Here is a 21,979-nt window from a genome sequence, read left to right as displayed (position 1 = left end):
CTGCTGAGACTTCTGAGACCTGAGCAGGCCACTGGAAAATCCTGACATCCTTAATGCTTTGCCTTCACACATGAGTGGGCTAGGGCTGATGAGAATGAACGACCTAATCCTTGCCACTAGATCGAGCACTGTGATCCGGAAAAGGGAAGGTTGTACAGCTGAAGGGACAGGGCTCCTTCCTAGCCCACCATGTGTGCACCATGGGGCTTCCTACGAGGGGCCCTATGACACAGGGAGATCAGCCAGGACCCTCAGCCTAGAAAGGCTCACCTCTGGGGGAGGCTCCTAGGGAGACAGGTGAGAGGCCACAGCAATCCAGAGGTTGCAGGAAAAGAGGCGGGCCCAGGATGCTAAGGGGGTCCTGCAGAAGGTACCGCGCACTACACTGAGGCTGAGCGGAAGCCAGGGGTGAATGGAAGGCCATTCCAGCAGTGAGAACACCCTGGCACAACCACTTGGCACATCTGCTAGTAGCAAACATCTGTCACTTCACTTCTGCTACTTCTTGCAACAGCCCCTGGCTTTCCTTGGGGTGCAGAGGTAGAAGCAGGGTCCACCTTTGGAGCCAGGAGCAGCCATGACCTCAGCTGTCTGGTGCATGCACCCAGCCCTGGCACTGTTTTGGGATGGGTATGGAGCTCCAGTACTTTGGTGGGACTACTAGGAGAGAGACTCTTTCTCACTAAGTTTGCAGCTGGGAAGGCCATCCGTGGGAGAGCCTGGCTAGGGGCAGCCACGGAGTTAAGGCTTCAGTAGTCTATTCTTCAATCCCACCTGGCTCAGTGCAGGGTGGTGGTCCGGAGCATCACAGGGGCATGCTCACACATGGCCCTGCAGGAGACAGGCAAGGGCAGAGGTGGCATCTGTGCAGAGCCCAGAGGATCCAGCACAGGCAGCAGAAGGAAGGACAGCTGCCATGGGCCCGTACAGGGCTGAAGAGTAGCATGGGGGACAGAGGGACAGAGTGCAGGAGTGGAAGGGTAGGCAGGTGGGTGGCTGAATGGGAAGAAGCTAAATATAACTAATGAGCCAAACTCTGCTCTGGACAAGAGGGGATGGTCATGGCAGCCCCCACGACAAGTGGGTCTGTGCCCGCAGTAAGGGGGTTTATAGGCCAGGGCCTAGTAAAGCAGGAGCTATGAGGACTGGCAGACGTATGTGTTCGCAGTCAGGTGCTGGCAAGGGTTATCTGAGAGTTAGGACATTTACCGGTCCCCAGAGACACACAGACATGAACTTCTGGTCTCATCCTATGCTTCATTCCCAAGTGACAGCCTACAACCTCCATGCACAGAAAAAGAAAGAAACTCACACTTACTGAACGTTTACAAGAAGCCAGGCACTTTATATACATTTTCTCACTTACCCATCTCAACCCTGAAGGCAAGAAAGGCTCCCCTCCTTCATACAGGAAAACTGAGATCCAGGGCATTACCATAACAACCCCAGCAGTGGGGTCAAGCCAAAAGGAACTTCTGGAATTTCCAGTTGTTGGGCCCTAAGCTCAGGCCACATAGAGCAGATGGACAAGAGGGTAAACTGTCAGAGTGGGGAGCAGAGGGGTAAGAACAAGGGCTGCAGTCATACAGCCTGGGTTCCAATCTCCATGCTGGAACTCAACAGCTGTGTGACTTTGGGCATGTTCCTTTGCCTCTCTGTGCTTCTGTTTCCTCAGTTGTAAAATGGCAATTTCAGTAACTCTAATTATGATGGCATCTTCTGTCAGATTTGTTGTGAAAATGAAATGATATTAGTACATGCAAAATACAGAATAGTACATGGCACACACTAATAACTATATCATTGTTTTCCATACATTTATTTCTAACACTGATCACTGAGTCACAAACACTGAAAAATTCACCTGGTTTTGACCAACTTTTGTCATTATGTATTTATTGAGCCCCTACTACTGTCAAGCAGTGGGGTGGGCTCTCCCTGAGCATCACCCCTCCCCCATCTGCTAGTGAAACTACAGGCATCTATGTGAGAGTGAGGAAGTACCTACTGACGGAATGGTTCAAATTCAAAGCCTGATGCATGAGAAAGGCATGCGAAAGTTCAAAGATGACTTCGTGAGCTCCGTGACCCTAGAGAAGGGCCAGTGTGAGTCAGGTGACTAAGGGAAGACGCAGCATAAGCTGAGTGTGCAGTGTGCCACGTCTCAGAGACTCACATGAACAATGCTGCCACTGACTAAATGTCTTCTCTGCGCCAGGCTTTGAGCCAGGCCCTTTGCACATGCTCCAAGCTGCTGTTCTCTCAGCCACCTCATGAGGAGCGAGCACTGGTCCCCTCCTACAGACCACACTGAAGCCCAGAGAGGCAGCGTGGCTGCTCCAGGGGTCACAGCTGCTAGGGAACAGGGCAGAGGTAAACTCTGACTCCTGACCCTGAGCTCTTTCTGCCCGCACAAAGTGACACCTGAAGAAGTCCTGGGAGGAGTCCACGGTAGTGTCACAGAAGTGGGGAGCCTGTGGGTGGCTCCCCCGCCCCCAGATTTGTAAGCTTTCTCTCTAATGTAACCATGCAACTTTTATAATGAGTGAGAAGTGGGTTAAGATAAACACGTGACACACGGGTCTTTCTCGTTCCCTACCTCCATCCAGAAGTGACTGACCCCACAGATAGGCCGCCGAATGAGCAGCCGGGAGTCAGACAGACCGCTCTACACGAGAGCTCCCTGGGGCTGTGCAGGCAGCAACTCAGACTGTTGAGCCCTAAGTAAACAAACATCAGGCCACAGAAGCCCTGGTCCCTAACTCAGTAGCAGGCAGCAGCAGCACACTCAGCAAAGGGCCAGGCCCCCTGTGAGCCACGGACAGGAGCTGCCTGAGCAAGACAATGGCCACCCACAGCTCACCAAGTGCCATCTAAACTCAGCAGGGTCTGTGGCCTGGTGAGAAGGCCCCGTGGGAGGGGGAGGGCAAGAGTGAAGTGAGCCCAGAGCCTACCTAGAGCAGCAGCAGCAGCAAACCCTGGGTGAGCACTGACCTCCCCATTGGAATGCCAGGTTCTCTCTACCAGCCTGTCCTGCCTGGCTCCAGGTATCTTGGACTTCTACACTCTGCTGGGGTCCAAACCTGTATCCCCCTCCACTGCCGAGCTATATGACCTGTGCAGGGTCTCACTGAGACATCTGTACAGTGGAGACCATGTGAGGCACTGGTTACAAAATCCTCTGCCTTGGGTGGTTCTAGAATGGCTCCTATGGGTGCAGTGACCAGTGTTACTGCTGTGATGATCACTGCCTCACCTCATCTTCTGCAGTGTACCCCAACAGGGAAGAAGCACAGGGGAGACTCAAAGGTGGATGGAGCAGAACCTAAAGCAGCAGCAGCAAACCCTGAGTGAGCACTGACCGCACCAGGCACAATTTTAGGTGCCTGTGTGGATAACTTGTCTCCTCCCAACCGCAGTCTCTCTAGGAGGGCTGCTATGCAGTGTGGCCCTACAGGCAGAGGGTAAGACCTGAGCAAGTGATTTACGAGTAACATGTGGACAGTTCCCAGCTCTGAGGGCTGTGGGAGAACTACATAATGTAATTTAGGGACGGCATTGAGGAGAGTCTGGCACGCAGCAAGGGCTGAACACTGGCCAGCAGCAAGGGCTGAAGCAGTCCGTGCTTGACCTTGCCCTCCTGCTTCAGGCTCTCCTGTGTTCCAGCATTTGGCTGGGGAGAGATTTTCCTTGGCCAGCCATCCTACCCCTTGTTAATAACTATAACGACAAGGCTCTATGAACACGTGACATGTTTCTGTTAATAAGGTGAATTCTCTAGTGCGGGAAAACTGATGCACGTGAGGTTCTTGTTCCTCGCACATGTCTTTGGTGGCCTTGAGGTTTGGGGGTACATGACTAGCTTCAGTCCAGGGCAGTAGGTATTAAGACACAAGAGCTGGCAGAACTGCCCAAGCCAACATCGTTCCGCAAGAGGATGTGGGGTGGCTCTGGTTTCTGGAACTTTCTTTCAGATATTTAAGACTGCTGGTCAGTGGTTATACATCAAGGCTTTCTGGAGAGAGTACTTAGCCAATCACAAAAGTGTCACTACTGCCTGAAACATTAAAACAAATACTCAGTTTGCTCTGATGACTTTATTTAGGCAGCATAAATTATATGAAAAATACAAATTTTCCCTAAAATCACAAACTGGTAGAAAAGTTAAAAGCTTAGGAGATTTATAAACAAAGAGAAATATTTCCCAAAGACGTTTCACTCAGCTTGTAAGAATCCAGGTAATGGTGCTGTGCTCCTAGCACACATCAGGCTGCAAAAAGCCTCTCGCACCCCTAAGGCTGCTGGGTCAGATATTGGGGTCCTCCTACCACCCCAGTGCCAGGAGATCATCCCAGGACACGAGGCCTCAGGGATGAAGCAGACACAGTGCTGTGCATCGCCTGTCTCAGGGCAGCGCTGGAGTAACCCGAGGCCTCCCTGGGACCTGCCTTGCTGGCCATGTGGCACCCAGAGGAGGCCTGACGTAGAGGCTCTTTGAGAAGCCCTTCCTCACCGCAGCCCACCCAGGCCTGCTCTCCAGCGCCCACTGCCCCAGCCTCGGGGCCTCAGTTTCACCACCTCCTATCAGCTGCCAGGTAGAGCTTTCTGACTAGGCCCCTCCCTGCATACAGGCTCTGCAGCCTCCCCCTCTGCTTACACTGGTGGTTCTCAACTGCGGCCATTCAGCCTTCCAGGGAAACATCCAGAGAAGTCTTTTGTGGTCACAATTAGAAAGGGGGTCTGGGGGTGTGTTACTGGCACCCAGAGAGCAGAGGCCAACCCACAGTGCACAAGGAATGACCCAGCCCCAAATGTCGGTGGGGCTGAGGCTGATGAACTGACCCGACAAAGGCCAGATGCCAAGCATGGGGGTTCAGGGCCTCAGGCCCGAGGCCTGGAATTGAAGATGAACAGTAGGAGGATCCCTAGGGGCTCAACTGTGGTTGATTCCATGTAAGCTTTATTTAGAAGAAAAAGTTCCACTGCTTTAAAAAAAGTTCCAAAACCACCATTTTAAACACACCAAACTAAGTTAGTAACATAAAGAACATTTAGAACAATGTCATACATATTATAGTAAGCAATAAATATGCCGCCCTCTTTCTAGCCTCTGTGTTAGAGACCGTTTTCCCTGTCCTGAATGCCTTTCTTCCCTTCCTTTACCTGGGAAAACCCCTCACCTTCAAGGCCAGCTCAAGCCTTACTGTGCCCTACTCCACTCTGGAAGGGAGTGGTCTTGCATCCTCCCTGTCCACATGGCCCATAGCGTGCTACCATGGTGTTGGTTACTTTCTGTAGTCATCTCCAACAGACTGTGCCCCCCTGGGGAGGGGCGGGCACCAATTAATTATCTGTGTGTTCAGGTCTGACTTGAGCAAGGGCGAGGGGGGTTGGCAAGGAGACAGATAAAGGGATAGAGAGGACTCTGAAGATTTTGGGAAATAGTAGCTCTTCCGTCCAGACCCTGGCTTAGCCCCATGCAGCTTTGGGGAGGGGGTGGACACCCCTGAACTGAGGCCCATAGAGCCAGCTCTACTTCCCTGCTGCCAGACCAGGGCCTTAACCATGAGTTGCAAAGGAACCTCACAGTGCCCTCCCCCAAGTAGGCCACAGAGGCCTCACATGTGGGCACACCTGCCTCATGCATGGGCACAGCTGCCCTGCACTCCCTTCACACCAGCTATCTTTGGGAAACCAAGGCTCACAAAGGTTAACTCATTGACTCCCCTAACAATCACCTTAACCAGTGATCAAACTTACATGACCCACGATGGGCAAATGGACATAGCATGCATCACAAGTGATGCACTAAAGACACAAGATTGCCTCTGTGGGGTTCCTTCTACATATGCACACCAGAACCTAGTCACGAAGAAACACCAGACAGACCCCAAGAGCATGTCTGGAAAACAACCCACCTAGAGTCCAAAGATGTCAGCATCATGAAACTAAGAGACATGACAACCAAATGCAGGGACAATTGGGGAAATAAAAATGGACTGTACCTTGGGTCATATCATGTCAATGTTAAATTTCTCAAATGATAATCATATGGTGATCATAGAAGAGAATGCCCTAAACCTTAGGGGGCACATGCTGAAGTATGCAGATGTAACTGAGTTCCACAGCTAACATTTAAATAGTTCAGCACATACACAGAAAGCAAATGTGATAAAGATATTAACAATGTGAAATCTAGGTTCAATAAACTATTCTTTCAACTTTTCTGTACCACTGAAGTTTTTCAAAAAGTTGGAAGGAAAAACCCTCAAAATAACTCATCTTACAGATGAGGAAACCAAGGCTCACAAAGGTTAAAATTCTACCCAGGATTCCACCGCAGGTCTGGCTGACTCCGAAGCTCTTGTTCTTTGAAGGTACCCTGCTTTCAACCTCCCAGAAAATGCCAAGCAGCACAACCCCAGCCCTGCCAACATCTTTCAATAAAAGTCAATTTGCAGCCGGCTAAGAATGACGATGAAATCCTGAGGACAGGCTGCCCAAGAATCCTCTCCAAACAGAGTCTACAGTTGTGACTGGGTGGGTGGGTGCAGAGAATACATTTTAAAGAAAATCAGTTTTATGTCAAACCCTGGAGGGAACATGCCCAGGGCCTGTTTATGGGAACACAACAACAACCACAACCTCAGGGCTCCTGCGGGCCCTCACTACGGCACCAAGATGAGTCTTAATTCTCTTTGCTGGGTTTTCCAGAAGCTGAATGATGCCCATGAGAGAGACCCACTTCCCACTGGGGCCTCTGGGTCCACTGGACCAGTCATCTGCTCCTCAGAGCCTTGGTGTGCCCTTCAGAGCAAAAGGAAGAGGGCTGCAGCAACAGGAGGAGGCGGCACGTCAAGGACCTGGCACCAGCAGGCCAGGCACAGCGGCCCACATTTGAGAACTGGAAGATTTCATGTAAAAATCCAGTTTCCTAGTCTCTCTTGAAAAACTGGAGATCTGATCACACTGTCACCATCTTGCTGCCCCAAACACCCACAATGGAAGTGAGTGGTAGCTGCCCATTAGGACGGGGTGGCCCGAGCCAGCCCCCTGCCTGGAGGGGTCTTTGCCCTTTCAGGTGCCAGCACACAGCAGGCAGATCAGGGCATCTTTGTAGAGCAGCCTGTTACAGGCCCTCCAACAGCTTCTCTCTGCACTTAGAGAGCCAAACATCTTCCCTTGGCCCACCAGGCCCCACGTGGTAGCCCCTGACAGTCCAAAGCCCCCGGATCTGCGGGCTCCCTGGGCCCGGCTGTCCCTGACGGGTGCTGATCTTTTCTGCCTCAGAGCTCTGCTCAGACTCCTCCTCTTCCTGGGACACTCCCTCACCTCTGAGTGTCCGACTCGCCCTCCAGCGCCCAGTGCAAGACCAATGCCTGGGTTCTGCTATAAACTCTCCTGGCACCTCACATTGCTGCACAGCTTGATGTGGTTTGCCAAAACACAAATCTTGTAGGCAGGTGGTCTGCTTACCGCCTGTCTTCCCAACTGCTAGGGGCTGAATTGTGTCTCCCCTCAATTCCATGTTGAAGTCCTAACCTCCTGTACCTCAGATGTGGCTGTATTTGGAGACAGAGCCTTTCAAGAGGTAATTAGGTGAAATGTGGTCACTATAAGAAGAGGAGATAAAGACACACACACACACACACACACACACACACACACACACACACACACACGGAGGGCCAGCTGAGGACACAGGGAGAAGATGGCCATCTACAAGCCAAGGAGAGAGGCCTCAGGAGAAACCTCAGTGGACACATGCTACCCCAGGTGAGGATGGATGTCTGGTGAGCAAAAACAATGCATGACCCAGCCACCATTTTTGGAGCCCCTGTCCTGGGTCAGAGACTGCAGGCAGGGATTATGTGATCTCAGCCTAACTTCCTCTCTGGAAATCAGAATTATTCATCCCATGTTAGCACTGAGGGGCTACAGCTCGGAGTGGGAAATGGCCTGTGGCAGTGAAGGGCCTGGCACCTGACTCTGGAGGCCAGTCCCTGTGCTGAGCCAGGAGACCCTCCAAGGAACTGGGCCAATGCCCCCTGCAGTCCTGGCCTAGCCTGCCCACCCTCCTAACCAATGCCAGGCACTGAGAGCCAGTGATGCAGTAGGGGTGGTGCTGCCCTGCTGAGCGCTGAGGCTAATGCAGTGCCCAGGATTCTCTCTGCACAGCCAGCATCCAGGACCTCCCTCCCTGGCCCGGACTCCATTTCCCCTGGCACATCAAGGGCCCAATAAACAGCTGATGAAAGCCAGGTGCATGGAGGCCCGGGCTGCCCCTGTGAGTCTGGGACACAAAGGTGATACTGTCTACCCCCTGTTTTGGTGCAAGGGCTGTGAAGTGGTCTGCCTGAACCTGAGAACCGTAAAAGGCTGGAAGGGCTCTGACAGAAGAACCACCTGGCAGCACCTCGGTGCCCCTCACTTCTGGTGGCCACTGTGCGGTGCTCCTGGGGATAAAGAGGCAGAAAGAGACTCTGGGTAATTACTAGTTGGGCAGCCATGAGCAAGGGGCCTCAGTTTCTTCACCTGCAGAATGGGACAAGTGGAGTAAACAGAGGCCCTCCCTGCCTTCCCAGCCCAGGCCTCCTTGGCAACGCTGTGGGCCAGAGAGGAGTGCCAGGCACACCTCCACAGAGGAGGGGTCTGGTTTGGGCTTGAAGAATGGTTTGGGCAGCAGAGGGAGAAATGGGGCCCCAGGAAAAGGCAAAGTGAGAATTCCCACATCCATGGTTTAGGTGCAAGAAATGGATCTCAGCGCAGGCAACAGGGGCCTGGACCTGCACTCCCCATCCCATGGCCTTTCCCACTGGCCACATGTGTCTAGACCAGCGGTCGCCAACCTTTCGGACTCATGGACCACCAGTGGTCCACGGACCACCGGTTGGCGACTGCTGCTCCAAAGGTTTCCTTAAACCAACGGTCACCAACCTTTCGGACCTCACGGACCACCAGTGGTCCATGGACCATCAGTTGGCGACCACTGTTCTAGAGAACATCACATCTCTAATTCCAGCCTTCTCCACACGCCTTCTTCTCCTCTTCCTTTCCAATCCCTGCTTGAACAGCACCTCCTCTGGGAAGTCTGCCCTGACTCTTCCTCAAAGTGGTCACTGTCCCCACCTCATTCTTGACCCTGTGCCCCTATGGACACCCACTGTGCTGACTGCGAATTGCTGGTCTGTGACTTCGTCTCCCACAGGGAGGTGCCTTGGGGCAGAACACTGTCAGAATCATTTTGGCATTCCCAGTCTTGAGCCTGGAGTTTGCTAAGTTGGATGGACTGGTGCCCTTTAAACACAACTTTAAAGGACTAGAGTCTTGTTCTAAAGAACTGTAATCAGGAGACAGCTGTGCTGAGGAAGGCCAATGACCCTGGTGCCTGCCTGAGTGGGATGAAGTTCTGGGGAGGCCCACAGCACACCCACCAAGCACCAGGCTTTTTGGCCCACATAGGCCTAGGTTCATCCATTTGTCCATTCCAGTCTGTTCCAGTGAACTCCATTAATTCATTGTGCAGGCAACATTTCCTATTCCAGGGGAGCCACCCCTTTTGGCTTGGCAAACCATGACCGGGATGGTACACTGAGCCCTAGAGCCCTGACCCTGGGGCAGAAGTTGCAGCCAGGAGGCCTAGGGATCCTCCTCAGAACACCCTGCAGAGGTGAACAGGTGGTGGCTCTCCTGATGTCCAGCCACGCTCCCAGGGGCCACGCGGCAGCCTCCTGTCCCATCAACAGCGACCTCACAGACCTTCTGCTCAAGGGCCTGCCCAGCAGCTCTCTTGGCACCTCTTCTCATACACAGCCCAAGGGACAGAGCTTACCACCTGCCCTTGTGTGGGAGAAACCAAGGCTGAGGGAAGTCTCAGGCAGATGTTTCAGGTTCAAATTCCAGCTCTAATGCTTACTAGTATGGAACATGGGCAAGTCACTGCTTATCCTCCAAGCCATGGTTTCCTCCTCTGTGAAATGGGGATACTTACTCCAAGTGCTGAGGTATAAGTAACAGCCAGCCTTTCTGGGAGCTTCCTAGAGCCCTTCTCTGACTGTTGCCATGGCTCCTCAGTGTTGGCTCCTTCTGAAGAGCAGGAAACAGAAGTTCCTTCTGGGTTTTTACTACAAGTACAATTCTATAGATTTCTCTTTCCCTCATCTGCCTAGAGTCCATTAAGTTGTGATTAGCAATTATTAAAAGATTATTAAAGATCACCAAAATTTGATGACCCTAAATGAAAATGAGCAGGATCCATGTCAGGTTTTGATTGAGAATCTGGCAGTGCCACACAAGTTCCTGGCACATAAGTGGACTCTCAGCAAGTGGGGTGGGGGGGGCCCATGGATATGATGAGGCTATAGCTGTGGCTGCCAATGGCTGTGGGTCTCAATCACTGCTGCTCTGGCTTTTCTAAGGTGAGTGTCTGCCCGCAGTTCTGTGACCTGGTTAGATTCATTTGCTGTGACTTATGTGGTTACCGATGAGAGGCAGTGGTGCCCATCACACCAGTGGTACTTGGGGCCTAGAGTTTTCCAGTGACAAGGCTGTAAGCTGTGTGTGCACTGTGGGCCATCCCCACCGGAGTGCTAAAGTAGACCACACACAACCCTCTCCAAACTGGCAGGTTCTGGAGCACCTTGTGTGAGATGGATCCCCTGCCACAAATCTGGGCTCCTCAAAAAGCTTGCTGCATCCTATCAAGGCACACAGAACAGCCTACTGGGTCATTTTAGGGTTAGGAGACTGTTTCAGAAGATGAAAGTGCATGCATATGTTTGCCTTCACTCCTAGAGTCAATAAGCAGGGATTCATAGTGACAAGTCCATTCATCCTCTCACTCTGCCCTTCTCTGGTTGGATGTCGTCAAAGAAGTTCTTTCCCCTGCACAGTGGATGTGCAGGGCTGGCAGGGGCTGCTGTCCAGCCTACCATCCAGGCTGCCTCTCATAGTGGGAGCTGGTGCCTGAGGCACTGACACAGAATGGAGGGTGGGAGCAGCAGGACAGCGCTGGCCAGGTGAGCTACAGAAGCCCAGGCCACTGTGCTTTATCAACCACTCAGCAGGGGGGCATCTCCCACCATGTGTGTGCCCCATGGTGCCAAGCCCCCTGAAGCCTGACGGCTCTCTAAGGGCCAACTGGGGAGGCAGATGCTGCACACCCAGAAAGACCCTGGGCAAGGTGCCTCCCCTCTGCTCCCCAGGCCCCACCTTGAGATGCAGATAACAAGACCCAGCTCTGACATAAAGCACCCGGCACCGAAGCAGCACTCAGGAAGCAGAGATGGGATGACACGGCAGGAGTCAGGCTGGTCTGGAGGAACCTCACCTCCACCTGGCAAAGTCCTCCGACTATTCTCTCCACCTGCAATGTGACCCAGAGGGCTCCTAACTCATCTCACAGGGCCTCCCAGCCTCACGGAGGCAACTTTGAAGGGAGCAGTTATATAAATGTGGGGCTTTTCAACCTTGAGGTCCCCTAAGACTTTCTGGGAAGGCTCCTTGGGTGACAGAATGAGCCATCCTTTAAGCCACTCTTATTTCCAAGAGTGTCTTCTGGGGAAGCAATGGGCCTAAGTGTCAGGACCCTGTCTCTTAGGCCTGCATCTACAGTGCCATAAAACACTGTTTGCATCTTACATATCAGCTTCCACTTCTGAATATGAGGTCCAAGTGTCCTTCCTGAAATTCAGGAGTCACAAGTCACTACAGGCCAAACCCAGCCAAAGGCATGTTTTGTTTGGTTCAGACAACTTTAGTTTTTAATCAGGAAATTTTACATAAAAGTTAAATCAGGTAAAATTCTATCCCTGGGCTTATATTTCATATAACAGGAGTTGGCTGGATCCAAGTAGTTCTCCAGGTCCCCACAGTCCCCACCACTCACTATTGCCTAGCACCTGGCCTCTTCAACACCTGCTTGGCCCTGTCAGCATCTGGCCTTGAGGTCAGGGGCAGAGGGGAGGACACCCAGAGGGCTCTCCAGTCTGCATTCCCCAGCGGGGTCACCCTACAGAGCCAGCAGGGAGGCTGGTAAGCTGCGTTTGAACCAGCTGCATCCACGACCCAAGGGCTGAGACAGCCCTTGAGCTGCTTCCTGCTCCAGGGAGCCTTAAACTGTGCAGCAGCACAACCCCAGGCTTCTCCACCCGGCATTCCCAACGTGCAGCCAGCAATGCTGTCCTCCTCCACCTGGCACTGGATGGCTTGGGTTTCCTGAAGAGTCTTTCACAATTAAGGCACTTAAAAATGGTTAAAAGTAATTCTTTATGGGAGGAATCGGCAGGAAAAGACAAGCAGGAGGTGGGGGTGGGCAGTGGGGGTGGATGGGCTGAAGGAATCTGACCAGTTATATTTAATAAAAAGCTTAAAAGCCACAAACAGGAAGCAGACCTATTAAATAGACAACACTGATCTAACAAAGGAATGTGAACTCCAGTTGACTGAAGCAGCGTCACCATGTCTCCCCTCCCTCCACTCCCACCCAGCACCCAGGGCCCCCAAACAAGCCTCCTCCTGCGTCTGGCCTATTCTGGGAACACCCCCAACTCGGAGTTTGCCTTGGGCTAGACGAAAGGGAGCTGAGGGGAAGGTCAGCACGATCCCATCCACCCCCAAAGAAGCAAACAGACGTGCCCTCCCCTCTGTCTGCACCAGCAGAGGCCTGAGCAGCCTGGGGAAGGGGCAGTGCTGTGGTGCAGCCCTCCCTCAGGCAGCTCTGCTCCCAGCACCTGCACCCTTCTTCCCAGAGAGCTCCACAGGTACTGGCCCAGGGCCTGGGCCTAAGGCCTGGACACTGCCTGGCTCACGCCCTGTGCATGTTCCCTGGAGCCTGGAGCAGGGCACTGGGCACCCAATTTGGCTGAGGACCCGAGCAGCTGAGCACTGGATTGGGCAGGGCAGGCACTTGAAGCTGGGTCAGGGCTGGAGGTTCCCAAGCGTGTGTTGCCTCACTTGCCCTGAGGGAGTCTCTCCTTAGGGTGATGAGGCTCAGCCCCACCTTGGCAGGGCCTCAGGGCACCGACAGCACAGCCAAGCGTGCCGGGAAGCAGGCCTCTGCTGACCACTCCCTCCCTCAGGAGAGGGCAAGTGCACATGGCCTCTGGACTTCAGGAAGATTCGGAGGCAGGACTCCAGTCAGGCCTTAGGGAGAGTGGAAGTGCTGGCTTTACCTGGTGAGATGCCAGGGCCCTGGGAGTGCTACTTGCTAGCTGGGGCCAGGGTACTACCCTACCTGGAGATTTTACTAAAAAAGCTACCCACACATCTCCATGCTCAGGCCACTCCTGCCTAGCACCCACCCCTCAGGACCTTCTCACTGGTCTCCCTCCCTGTCTGCAGTATGTTCTTCCCTGGGGATTTGTGTGGCTCCCTCCTCTCTTCAGTCAGGACTCCACTCCACCGTGACCTCTTCAGAGAGGCTTTTCCTGACTGCCCTGTCCAGGCAGCACACTCGCCAATCCTCCCGATTTTTTTTTTTACCCCAGTCTATCTTCACTCAGTGTGTTCACACCTGTCCCCTCCTGTGACCACAGCTCTATGTCTGGTACACAGTAGGATGTCAGGAAAATGGGTGTGGGCAGAGCGCATGAGTGACATATCCAAGGTCACCCCAATGGTCACAGTGAAGCGAGAACTCATATTCAGACCTTGACCCCCGCTCAAACCCGATGCAAACTCCACACCAGGCTCCTCCAGGATCCAAACTGGCTTTCCAGCCACAAATGTGGGACCAGAGGCCATGGTGGACTGAGCTCTGCACGGCAGCACAGCAGGCCCAGGCACTGTCAGGGCACGGTTGCTGCTATTTCTCCATGGCCTGCCCACCCCCGAGAGCAAGAGGAAATAACCATACTCACCAGGGATGTTGATCTTAAACTTGCCACTCTGGCCAAAGGAGCTGTCAATGATGCCCAGCTCCCCAGTGGACAGGTGTACCTTGAGCCCCACAAAGAGCTGGATGTTGGTCTCCTTTTTGAACAGGGAGCGGCCGATCACACTGTAGTCATCTATTACCTGTTCCCACACCCAACCCCGGAGAGAGAAAGCATCAGTGTGTGCTGGTGAAGGCCAAGGCCAAGGCCCGCCACACCCTCCCAGGTAATCAGTTCACCTTACAGATAATGGAAGGCACTGGAACCATTACGATGACCGGCCCCCTTGTCATCATCACCACCCACCACCACCGACACCTACAGAGCCAAGGCTGTGTGCCAGGTGGCTGTGAAGGCTTCATGTGCACAAATACGCTTAGCGCTTAGCCCCAGGGCAGCAACATGAGGGAGGCACTTTCTCCACTTTATAGATATGGAAACTGAGGCACAGCAGAGTGAGGCCATCTGTCCAAGGTCACAGAGCTCCTAGGGCAGAGATAGCTGAGAATGTAAAGCTGCTCCGCCTACACCTGCCTCTGTGTGGCTACCATGCCCCACCTGGCCCCAGCACTAGTCAAATGATAGCAAATGGTACTCTCCCTATGAAAGCTTTCCTGGATAGGCAGGCTGAGAGGATGATGTCCACCCCTGAGCCTGAACCCTCCTCACTCTCTTCCTGGCTCCCACTCCCATGAAGAATCTCTGAGAACCTGCTCTCTACCGCCCCATCCTGCTACATGCACACACACATTTCTGCCCAGAGCCCCCTTTCTGGCCTGGCCTACATCTACTCCACAGTTCCACTGCCCCCTCCTCTGTGACACCCTCCTGTCTCTATCTCAGCAGAAGTCCGATTTCCCTCAGCTCCCTAGTGTTTGTGCCAGGCCCTATGCTGTAGAGCTTGCACCCCTTCGCCTTTTGGTGGAGGCCTGGGCTGAGAGGAGGAACCTACATGTGTATGGAAGTCAGCTAGGTGCAGCCTTGATTTCATCACAAGCTATATTCATCTTGAACCTTCTCCCCAAGGGAAAAACTGAAGTGTTACTCTGTCCTTCCTGAGGTCTCTCGAAGCTTAGATTTCCCTTTGGGGAAGATGGCATAGTCAGGAGACCCCCACCAGATGGCCTCCCTGTCCTGCCCAGCTCATCTCCGGGGCCTGTGCAGAAAGCTGCTGGGCCTCTGTGTAAAGAGAAGGGATGTGAGTGTGTGCATGCATGCATGTTAAAGACCAGCCCCTCCCCCAGATGACCGCAGCAGGGCTGACACAATTTCTTCCTGAGATCTGCTGCTCTTTGGAGCAGGGCCTATGCTCCACCTGGACTCAGTTGCACTAGGTCCTGCACAAGGGCCACGGGAGAAATTGGGGAGTTCCTTCTGTTGTCCAGGCCCCAGGCATGGGCCTGGGTTCTTTCTGGGGACATTCTGGTCTGAGCAGGCACTGGCACGGGCAGCAGTGCCAGAGGTGTTGCCAGTGGCGGGACCTACTGCCTCCACCGGGCTCCCTTAGGGAACTCCTGGGGACCCCTGAGGGCTGGACTGTCCTCAGTCTCAGAAACATCTCATTTCTGCCCAAGATTCATCCAAAGGCCCCAGATAGATTGTTTTGAAAAGGAGAAACTGTCCCATTTACCCTAAAAACCTTTTGGAAAAACATATCCTATTCTATTTGATTCATAGCACCAGATAAAAGGTACTCGCATTCCTCCTCTCCAGGGTGATGGATGAATCGGATACAAATAATGATAAGAATAATCATTTCCACTTGCACAGCCTTTATAATTCACAAATCTCATTCCCACACATGAACTCCCCCTCATTCTTCTGGACTTGGCTTCAGCAGAGCAAGCCTTGCAGGCTGGGGCTGCTGTGGGCTCTGCCCTTCCTCCCGGCTCTGCCCTGACTGTGGGTGATGCTGTTCCCACTACAGCAGGCGTCCAGCAAGGCTGCTGGGTGAACTGAATGCGGATGGTTCCTCAGACCTGCAGGACAGCAGAGTCAAGATGAACAGATGTCACCAGCCCCAAGTGCTTTCCCGAACTTCCTAGCTCCCAGGACCCCAGTCCCATGAGAAGACCACCTATTCACATTCAGCAATCCAGCCAGGTGCAGTAGGTATCCAGAACCAATGAATGGCTCTGGACTAGCCATTCCCCATTTCCCATGACCAAAGGGCTCATTGCCGTCTCCTGTCCCCAGCTCAGCCTCTGCTGCTAAAGAGAAAAGGAGTGCCCCAGAGTCCCTCAACTCTTAGAGCCCCTTAGCCCCTCAGAGCCCCTCAATCTTCAGAGCTCCTCAGCCACCCCCCTCCACACCCAGAGTCCCTTAGCCTTGCTCACTGAGAGATTAGGGGGCCCCTTGAGCACCTTTGTCTACAAGGGTTTTCATTCCTACTTCAGAGCAGGCAGAGCTGAAGTCAGAACAAGACCTGAGTGGGCTGCGGCCACCCAAGGCAGTGGCACAGCAGAAATGCAAACCCAAGTCTGCAGGGCCCCTGCAAAGCAGAGCAAGACCACGCTGACTCGTGCCAAGCTGGAGAAGCGGTAGGTGGTGCTGCCAGGATGTCCTGGTCCCACTGGCCTTGACTATACTGAGACAGATATGGCTGAGACACAAGACCTGCTCCGACGCCGAGGCTAGCTGGGAAACGAAAGAGGACAGTGCTTGCACGAGGAGCTTCCACCCTACACAGAGAACCGCCCTTTAAAGGCACTGTCGGAACCAAACAAGCCACCCAGGCAGGTGTTCTCTCAGACAGCAGGTCCTCACCACATTCACAGGACCGTCTGCCCTTCTTCCACTGAGAGTCTGCCACATGCACGGCATGTAGTTAACAACAAATCCAAGCTCCTGCCTCAAGGGATGCATGCATGCCCTAAGAGAGGTAAGGTTTACACCCCCCTTTGTCCCATTGCCTGTGGACGTGCACTGGCAGAGACAGGGTGCCCATCTCTGTGCCAGCTCCTAGTGCCCAGCAAAGGTCCTAGTCAAGGACTTTGTGCCTGCAGTGTCCCGGAAGCCATGGCTCACTACCCCTTGCTCCACCCCCTTGTTCCTCTGCAACCCCTTGGCCCGTCTCTGTCTTCAGAGCACAGAGCGCTCCCTGACATAGGCCACAGTTTTATCTGTTACTCTTCACTGCTCCCAACCAGGACACAACGCCATGAAGGCAGAAACATGGCTCCTTCATGCTGCGTCCCCTCGCTGGATGCTCCCTGAGTGCACCCAGTGCTGGAGTAAGTTCAGGATATACACCTCACCATGGTTGCTGGGGCGTGTGCAGTACTCGCTCGTGTCTGTGGGCTCTCGTTTTTTTAACAGCTTCATTGAGGACAACTGATATACAACAGTATGCACATATTTAAGGTATCCAATTTGGTAAGTTAGGATATATGTATAAACTCATGAAACCATCACCACAATCAAACTACTGAACATATCTATTACGCCCCAAATTTCCTCATGTTCCTTTATCACACTTCCCTCCCTCCTACCCTCCCGTGCTCTTCCCAGTTCAGCTTGGGCAGCTTTCCCCACAACAGGCCCCTCCTGTCCTGAGAGTCTGGCAGTTCTGTCTCATCACTGACAGCTGGCCTGTCAGTCTCCCTCACCAAAGACTGGGAGTTCTGTCCAAACAGCCCTCACCCTGTCCCGTGGCAGGTCCCAGTAAATAAGCACATGATATGGAGGTGGGGAGAAGGTGGCTCTTGGCTCTTTGGGGATAAAAGTAAATGACTTAAGTGGACATGCGGTTGGAGGATATGGTCTGGGCCTAGCTGTCTTGCATACCCAGTACTGGTCTCTCTCAATGGCTTGGCACTGGGCCTCCCAGTGACCAAAGCCCTGGAGTGGCAGGTGCCCCCTTCTTTCTTTTGCTTATAAAATATTAACTTAAAAAGCTAAATGCCACAGAGACAGCAAAGGATCTCTTGTTCCCCAAGCCAGGGTCTTGCAATGAGGGCAGACTAATTTTATTAACTTCTGGGGAACTTCAAAAAGCTTCAGGGCTTTCATGGCAGACGGTGAAGACCCCCAACGCTGGTTTAAGTGCTACATAAACAGGTCTAGGGCCAGGAAGCGAGGGCTCTCAGCATTTCTTGTTTACATTCTCATCTGACAGAGTGGGCCGGTGGGCGGGCAGGGCCTGTAATCCCGCCGGTGTGCGATGCCATTCAGTTCACTGACCTACATTACCACAATATTTTTATAAGCCTCCGGGATAAGGTTGGGAGTGAATAGGCTTCTTCTGACCCTCTGAGGAGGCCGGAGGGGCTCCTCTTGCGGCTGGCCTCATGGTCTCACTGGTGGTAGAGTGGCAGTTTAGAAAGGATTTCAGGTTCAAAGGGAGCTCCTGCTTGCTTGCTTTATTATGATGTAGCCAGAAGATACAATAGCGCTGACACAACAGCGCTGACTGGGTGCTCTCGTTACCCACTGTGTCTTTGCTTCCATTTGTAAGTCGGGTGGTGAGGGGGGGAAGCTGGCCTTCAGCACGCCACCAGGAACCTGGTCTCAGGAACTCTGGGATGGCCTGCCCACTGAGAGTCGCACTGTCATGTTATAGCATCCTAGAAGAGTGGATCCTTCTAGGAGCCAGCCGCAAACCCCTCCTCTTGCAGACTCCCAGCCCTTGTCCCACCCTCCCACGTGGCCTGCAGCAGGTGGAAGCCACCAGTCGTCCTCAGCCATGCTCTTGGAGAGGTGTCTCCACACCATTAATTAATCTTTAGAAAAGCCCTGCAGGGACTCAGCAAGGTGAAAGGATTTGCCCAAAGTCACATATCCAGCTTTTCCTGCCTTGTGGTGTCCCAGGGGAACAAGAGCCAAGAGGAGGCGGAGGTTTGGCAGCAGTGAAGGAGCCCAGCAAGGGCATTTTCCATCCCTTGGGCTCCCTGGAACCAGGCCGTAACTGCTGAACCCAAGATGGCCTGCAAGTCTGGCCCAGGCACGGCTGCCCCATCTCCCCAGTCCCAACTCCTGAAACCCCAAGTTCCTGGAGGAGCTGATCTCCAAGTGCAGGGACCCAGCCCCCATAGGCTATCTACAGGGAAGGAGACAGGGAGGGAGGACGGATGGAGCGTGTCCACAGGAGCAGGAACTGTGGTAGGCCCAAGCCCCTTACCTTCAAAGGAAGATATGCCAGCCCAGACGCACTGCTGTGGAGCGCTGCAGGCCAGACACAGAACTCATGAAAGGCAACTGATTCCCCAGGCCTCCAGTTTCCTCACCCACAAAATGAGGTTGGAGAGAAGGTGAGCTGTCCCCCTCTGTGGTGCTGGTGAATTCCAAGTAACCAGTTCTAGTACAGGCCTCTGAACTTGGGAAAATGTGGCACACTACAGTCAAGAGAACACTCAGGGCAAAGGTTATGAGGATGGGGCCAGGTGTGAGGAACGACAAAAGGAGCTAAGAGCAGCCTGGAGTGCTGCATCCAACCAGATTTTACTAGTAAGGTTTCACAGCAGAGAGGGGGATCTAGAGAGCATGGTGAGCTACCGCTTGCGTCGTGGATTGGAGCCAGGGCTGAAAGCCCCAGTCTGGTGGCCTGGAGGACTCTGGCCTGTGTCCTAACTTGTATGGGCCTCAGCTCCAGTCTGCAAAGTGGGGAAAGAGAGTTGCTGCAGCTTCACATGAAGCCTCTGTTGCCCAATCCCCCAGGACTCCCCCAGTTGTGCCATACAGGACCACAGGGCCGTAGGTAGGGTTCTATGCATCCAGCACCACTGGCCACTGACCCGCAGACGTGAGCAGACCTTGTTAGCTGACACAGCACTCTTCCACAGCACCCTGCCAGTCACAGTATCCCTATTCAAAGGCTGTGGCTGGAGCAGCCAGGACGAAGCCTGTGTATAGGTCTCCCAGTACAGCCGCAGCTGGCCTGTGCAGGGTGGCCCTGTTGGAAGTGTGTGTGTGTGTGTGTGTGTGTGTGTGTGTGTCCTGAAAGGTAGGAGCTGGCCTAAGCACATTTCTGCATCTTTGAGCTAACCCCTTCCAGAAATTACTGGGGTTGGGGTGGGTGCTAAGAGGGGACTCATCAAATGTCTGCTCATTGAATTAAGTCTGGTTGGAGGAGAGGCGACAGCCCCTCCTGCTGCAGGCAGTGAGGCCTACATCTCTGGAGAGCTTCAGGAAGACCAGGGATCGTCATCTGTCCTGGGTGTCAAAGGCAGAAGACTGGGGAATGGCTTTCCTCAGCCCTATCCATCTCTAGAATATGTGTATACGCATGCGCATGTACAATAGTTGGACTCCTCTCCAAGTCACAGACTCTTCACACTGAAGGAGAGACCTCAGAGATCAGACACCAGCACATCCAATAAGGAAAACCCCTCAGAGAACAATTGGAGGTTTTTCATCTTGAAATCAATCACTGTAACATCAAACCAAAGGCGATGCATGTGGGATTTGCTCGGTAGGACTTGCTCCTAGGAAACAATGCTGAAATGGGGCCAGCACAGTTACAATAACTCTAAGAAGGGACTTTCACTGTTTGCATGAATAATTTGCTTCATTTATTAGCTTGCAGTCATTGGAGCAGTCACTGGCTGCACATGAAGCCAGGTCCTCGCTTACATGCCAGGTGAGTCCCCACTGTCCCCAGCTTTTGAGTGGGGACTTGGCTGCCTGTGCAAGTAATTATGTCATTACATGTGTGTGTCTCTCTCAGAGCCCGGCTCCCATGATGAGGCTTGGGAACTGCCCAAGTTCTGAAGCCGGTATTCTAATTAAAATTGGAGAAGTGGCACCAAGGAAAGAGGGTCAGCAGGCGGTGAGATGGAGCTCTGTGCCAGGTCTGCTGTGAGGAGGACTAAAGAGAGAAAAGGAGCTAGGAAGGCTTGAGTCCTGCCTCTGCCTCTTCCAGCGCTACAATCTTGGGCAAGGGACTTCTCTGAACCTCAGTTTCTTCCTCTGAAAAAAGTTGGTGTTGGGGTTAGGGGTATTGATGTGGACTAGAACACCTAAGACTTGGTAGCAGGATGACCACCCAGAGAAAAGACTGGCACAATGTCAAAATGGGAAAAGCTCAAGTGAAGCGCCATTTGGTACAGGGGATCTTCTAATACACTCAGAAAGCACAAGATATAGAGACATCAAACCTGCTGAAGAAAAGCAAGGATGCTAATACATACTCAGCACAGACTACCTGCCAGGTCCTGCCCTCAGATCTCCCCTCAGAACCCAATCCCCTGCCTTCCAATCAAAGTCTTCTCAGAGGCTCCCTACAAATAGGGCGTTAATTCTCCAGGGCACTTGAAGGCCACCAGAATTGACAACTTTGCCAAGAGTCCCTGGGATAATGATGACACTCTTGTATCATCCATTCTTGTTTAGCATAGGAAATATTTCACCAAGACTGGCATTTCCCTCCTCCCAGTGCAGGGCCATGGCAAGCCAAGTCGCTCCTATGAGCCTCAGTGTTCTCTCCTGTGAAACAAGAGCAAACATAGCCACCTCCAAGATTGTTGTGAGGAAGAAATGAGATTTCTGAATGAAAGTATGCTGTCAGTGAGGACCAGCCGCATTGCAACCCCTTAGGGTTAGCCCAGACAAGGAAATTAGCCTTCAATTCATCTCATTTTGTCAACTGAGTTCCAGAGGTGGGCCAGGATCTGCACGTCACAGAGGGCACCCACCCAGGGAGGAATCTGCCCCACACTCCCCATAACCAGCTCTCAAGACTAGCCAGCTCTGCCCATTGGTGACAAGCCCTGACTGCTAGCTCCCTCCTCCCTTACAACCTCTTATCCGCATTGAATCCCTCCTTCTTTCTGTTTTCCATCACCCAGGCACCCATGCAGGTAAAGTTCCTGTCAGTTGCTGATCAGGAGGTACCAAGGAATGGCTCCCAAAGGCAGCTGCTTTTTCATGGAGAAGAAAGGAAACTAACTGACATTTTACTGAGCACTTAACTATACTAGTATACCAGGCTCTATGCTTGGCCCTTTGCATATATGGTCTTATCTACTCCCTACCACAGGTCCTTTAAAGAAGGAACAGGTTCTGCCCTGGCTGGTGTGGCTCAATTGGTTGAGTATCATCCCATGTACCAAAAGGTTGCTGGTTCGGTGCCCGGGGCAAACATATGGTATTGGGGTGCATATGGGAGG

General features: G+C 53.0%; 1 protein-coding gene across 1 annotated transcript in view; it reads right to left on the bottom strand.

Annotated features, from left to right (window-relative positions):
* The window catches only part of EEFSEC (eukaryotic elongation factor, selenocysteine-tRNA-specific), a 251,577-nt gene that overhangs the window by 20,374 nt on the left and 209,224 nt on the right, over positions 1-21,979 (bottom strand). The window contains exon 8 of the mRNA XM_005866956.2: positions 13,860-14,016. Coding sequence (XP_005867018.2) covers positions 13,860-14,016 — 157 coding nt within the window. The remainder of the gene's footprint in view (positions 1-13,859; positions 14,017-21,979) is intronic.

The sequence above is a fragment of the Myotis brandtii genome, unplaced genomic scaffold (assembly GCF_000412655.1).
Source record: "Myotis brandtii unplaced genomic scaffold, ASM41265v1 scaffold240, whole genome shotgun sequence".
NCBI lineage: Eukaryota > Metazoa > Chordata > Mammalia > Chiroptera > Vespertilionidae > Myotis > Myotis brandtii.
This window is presented reverse-complemented; position numbering and strand designations above follow the sequence as displayed.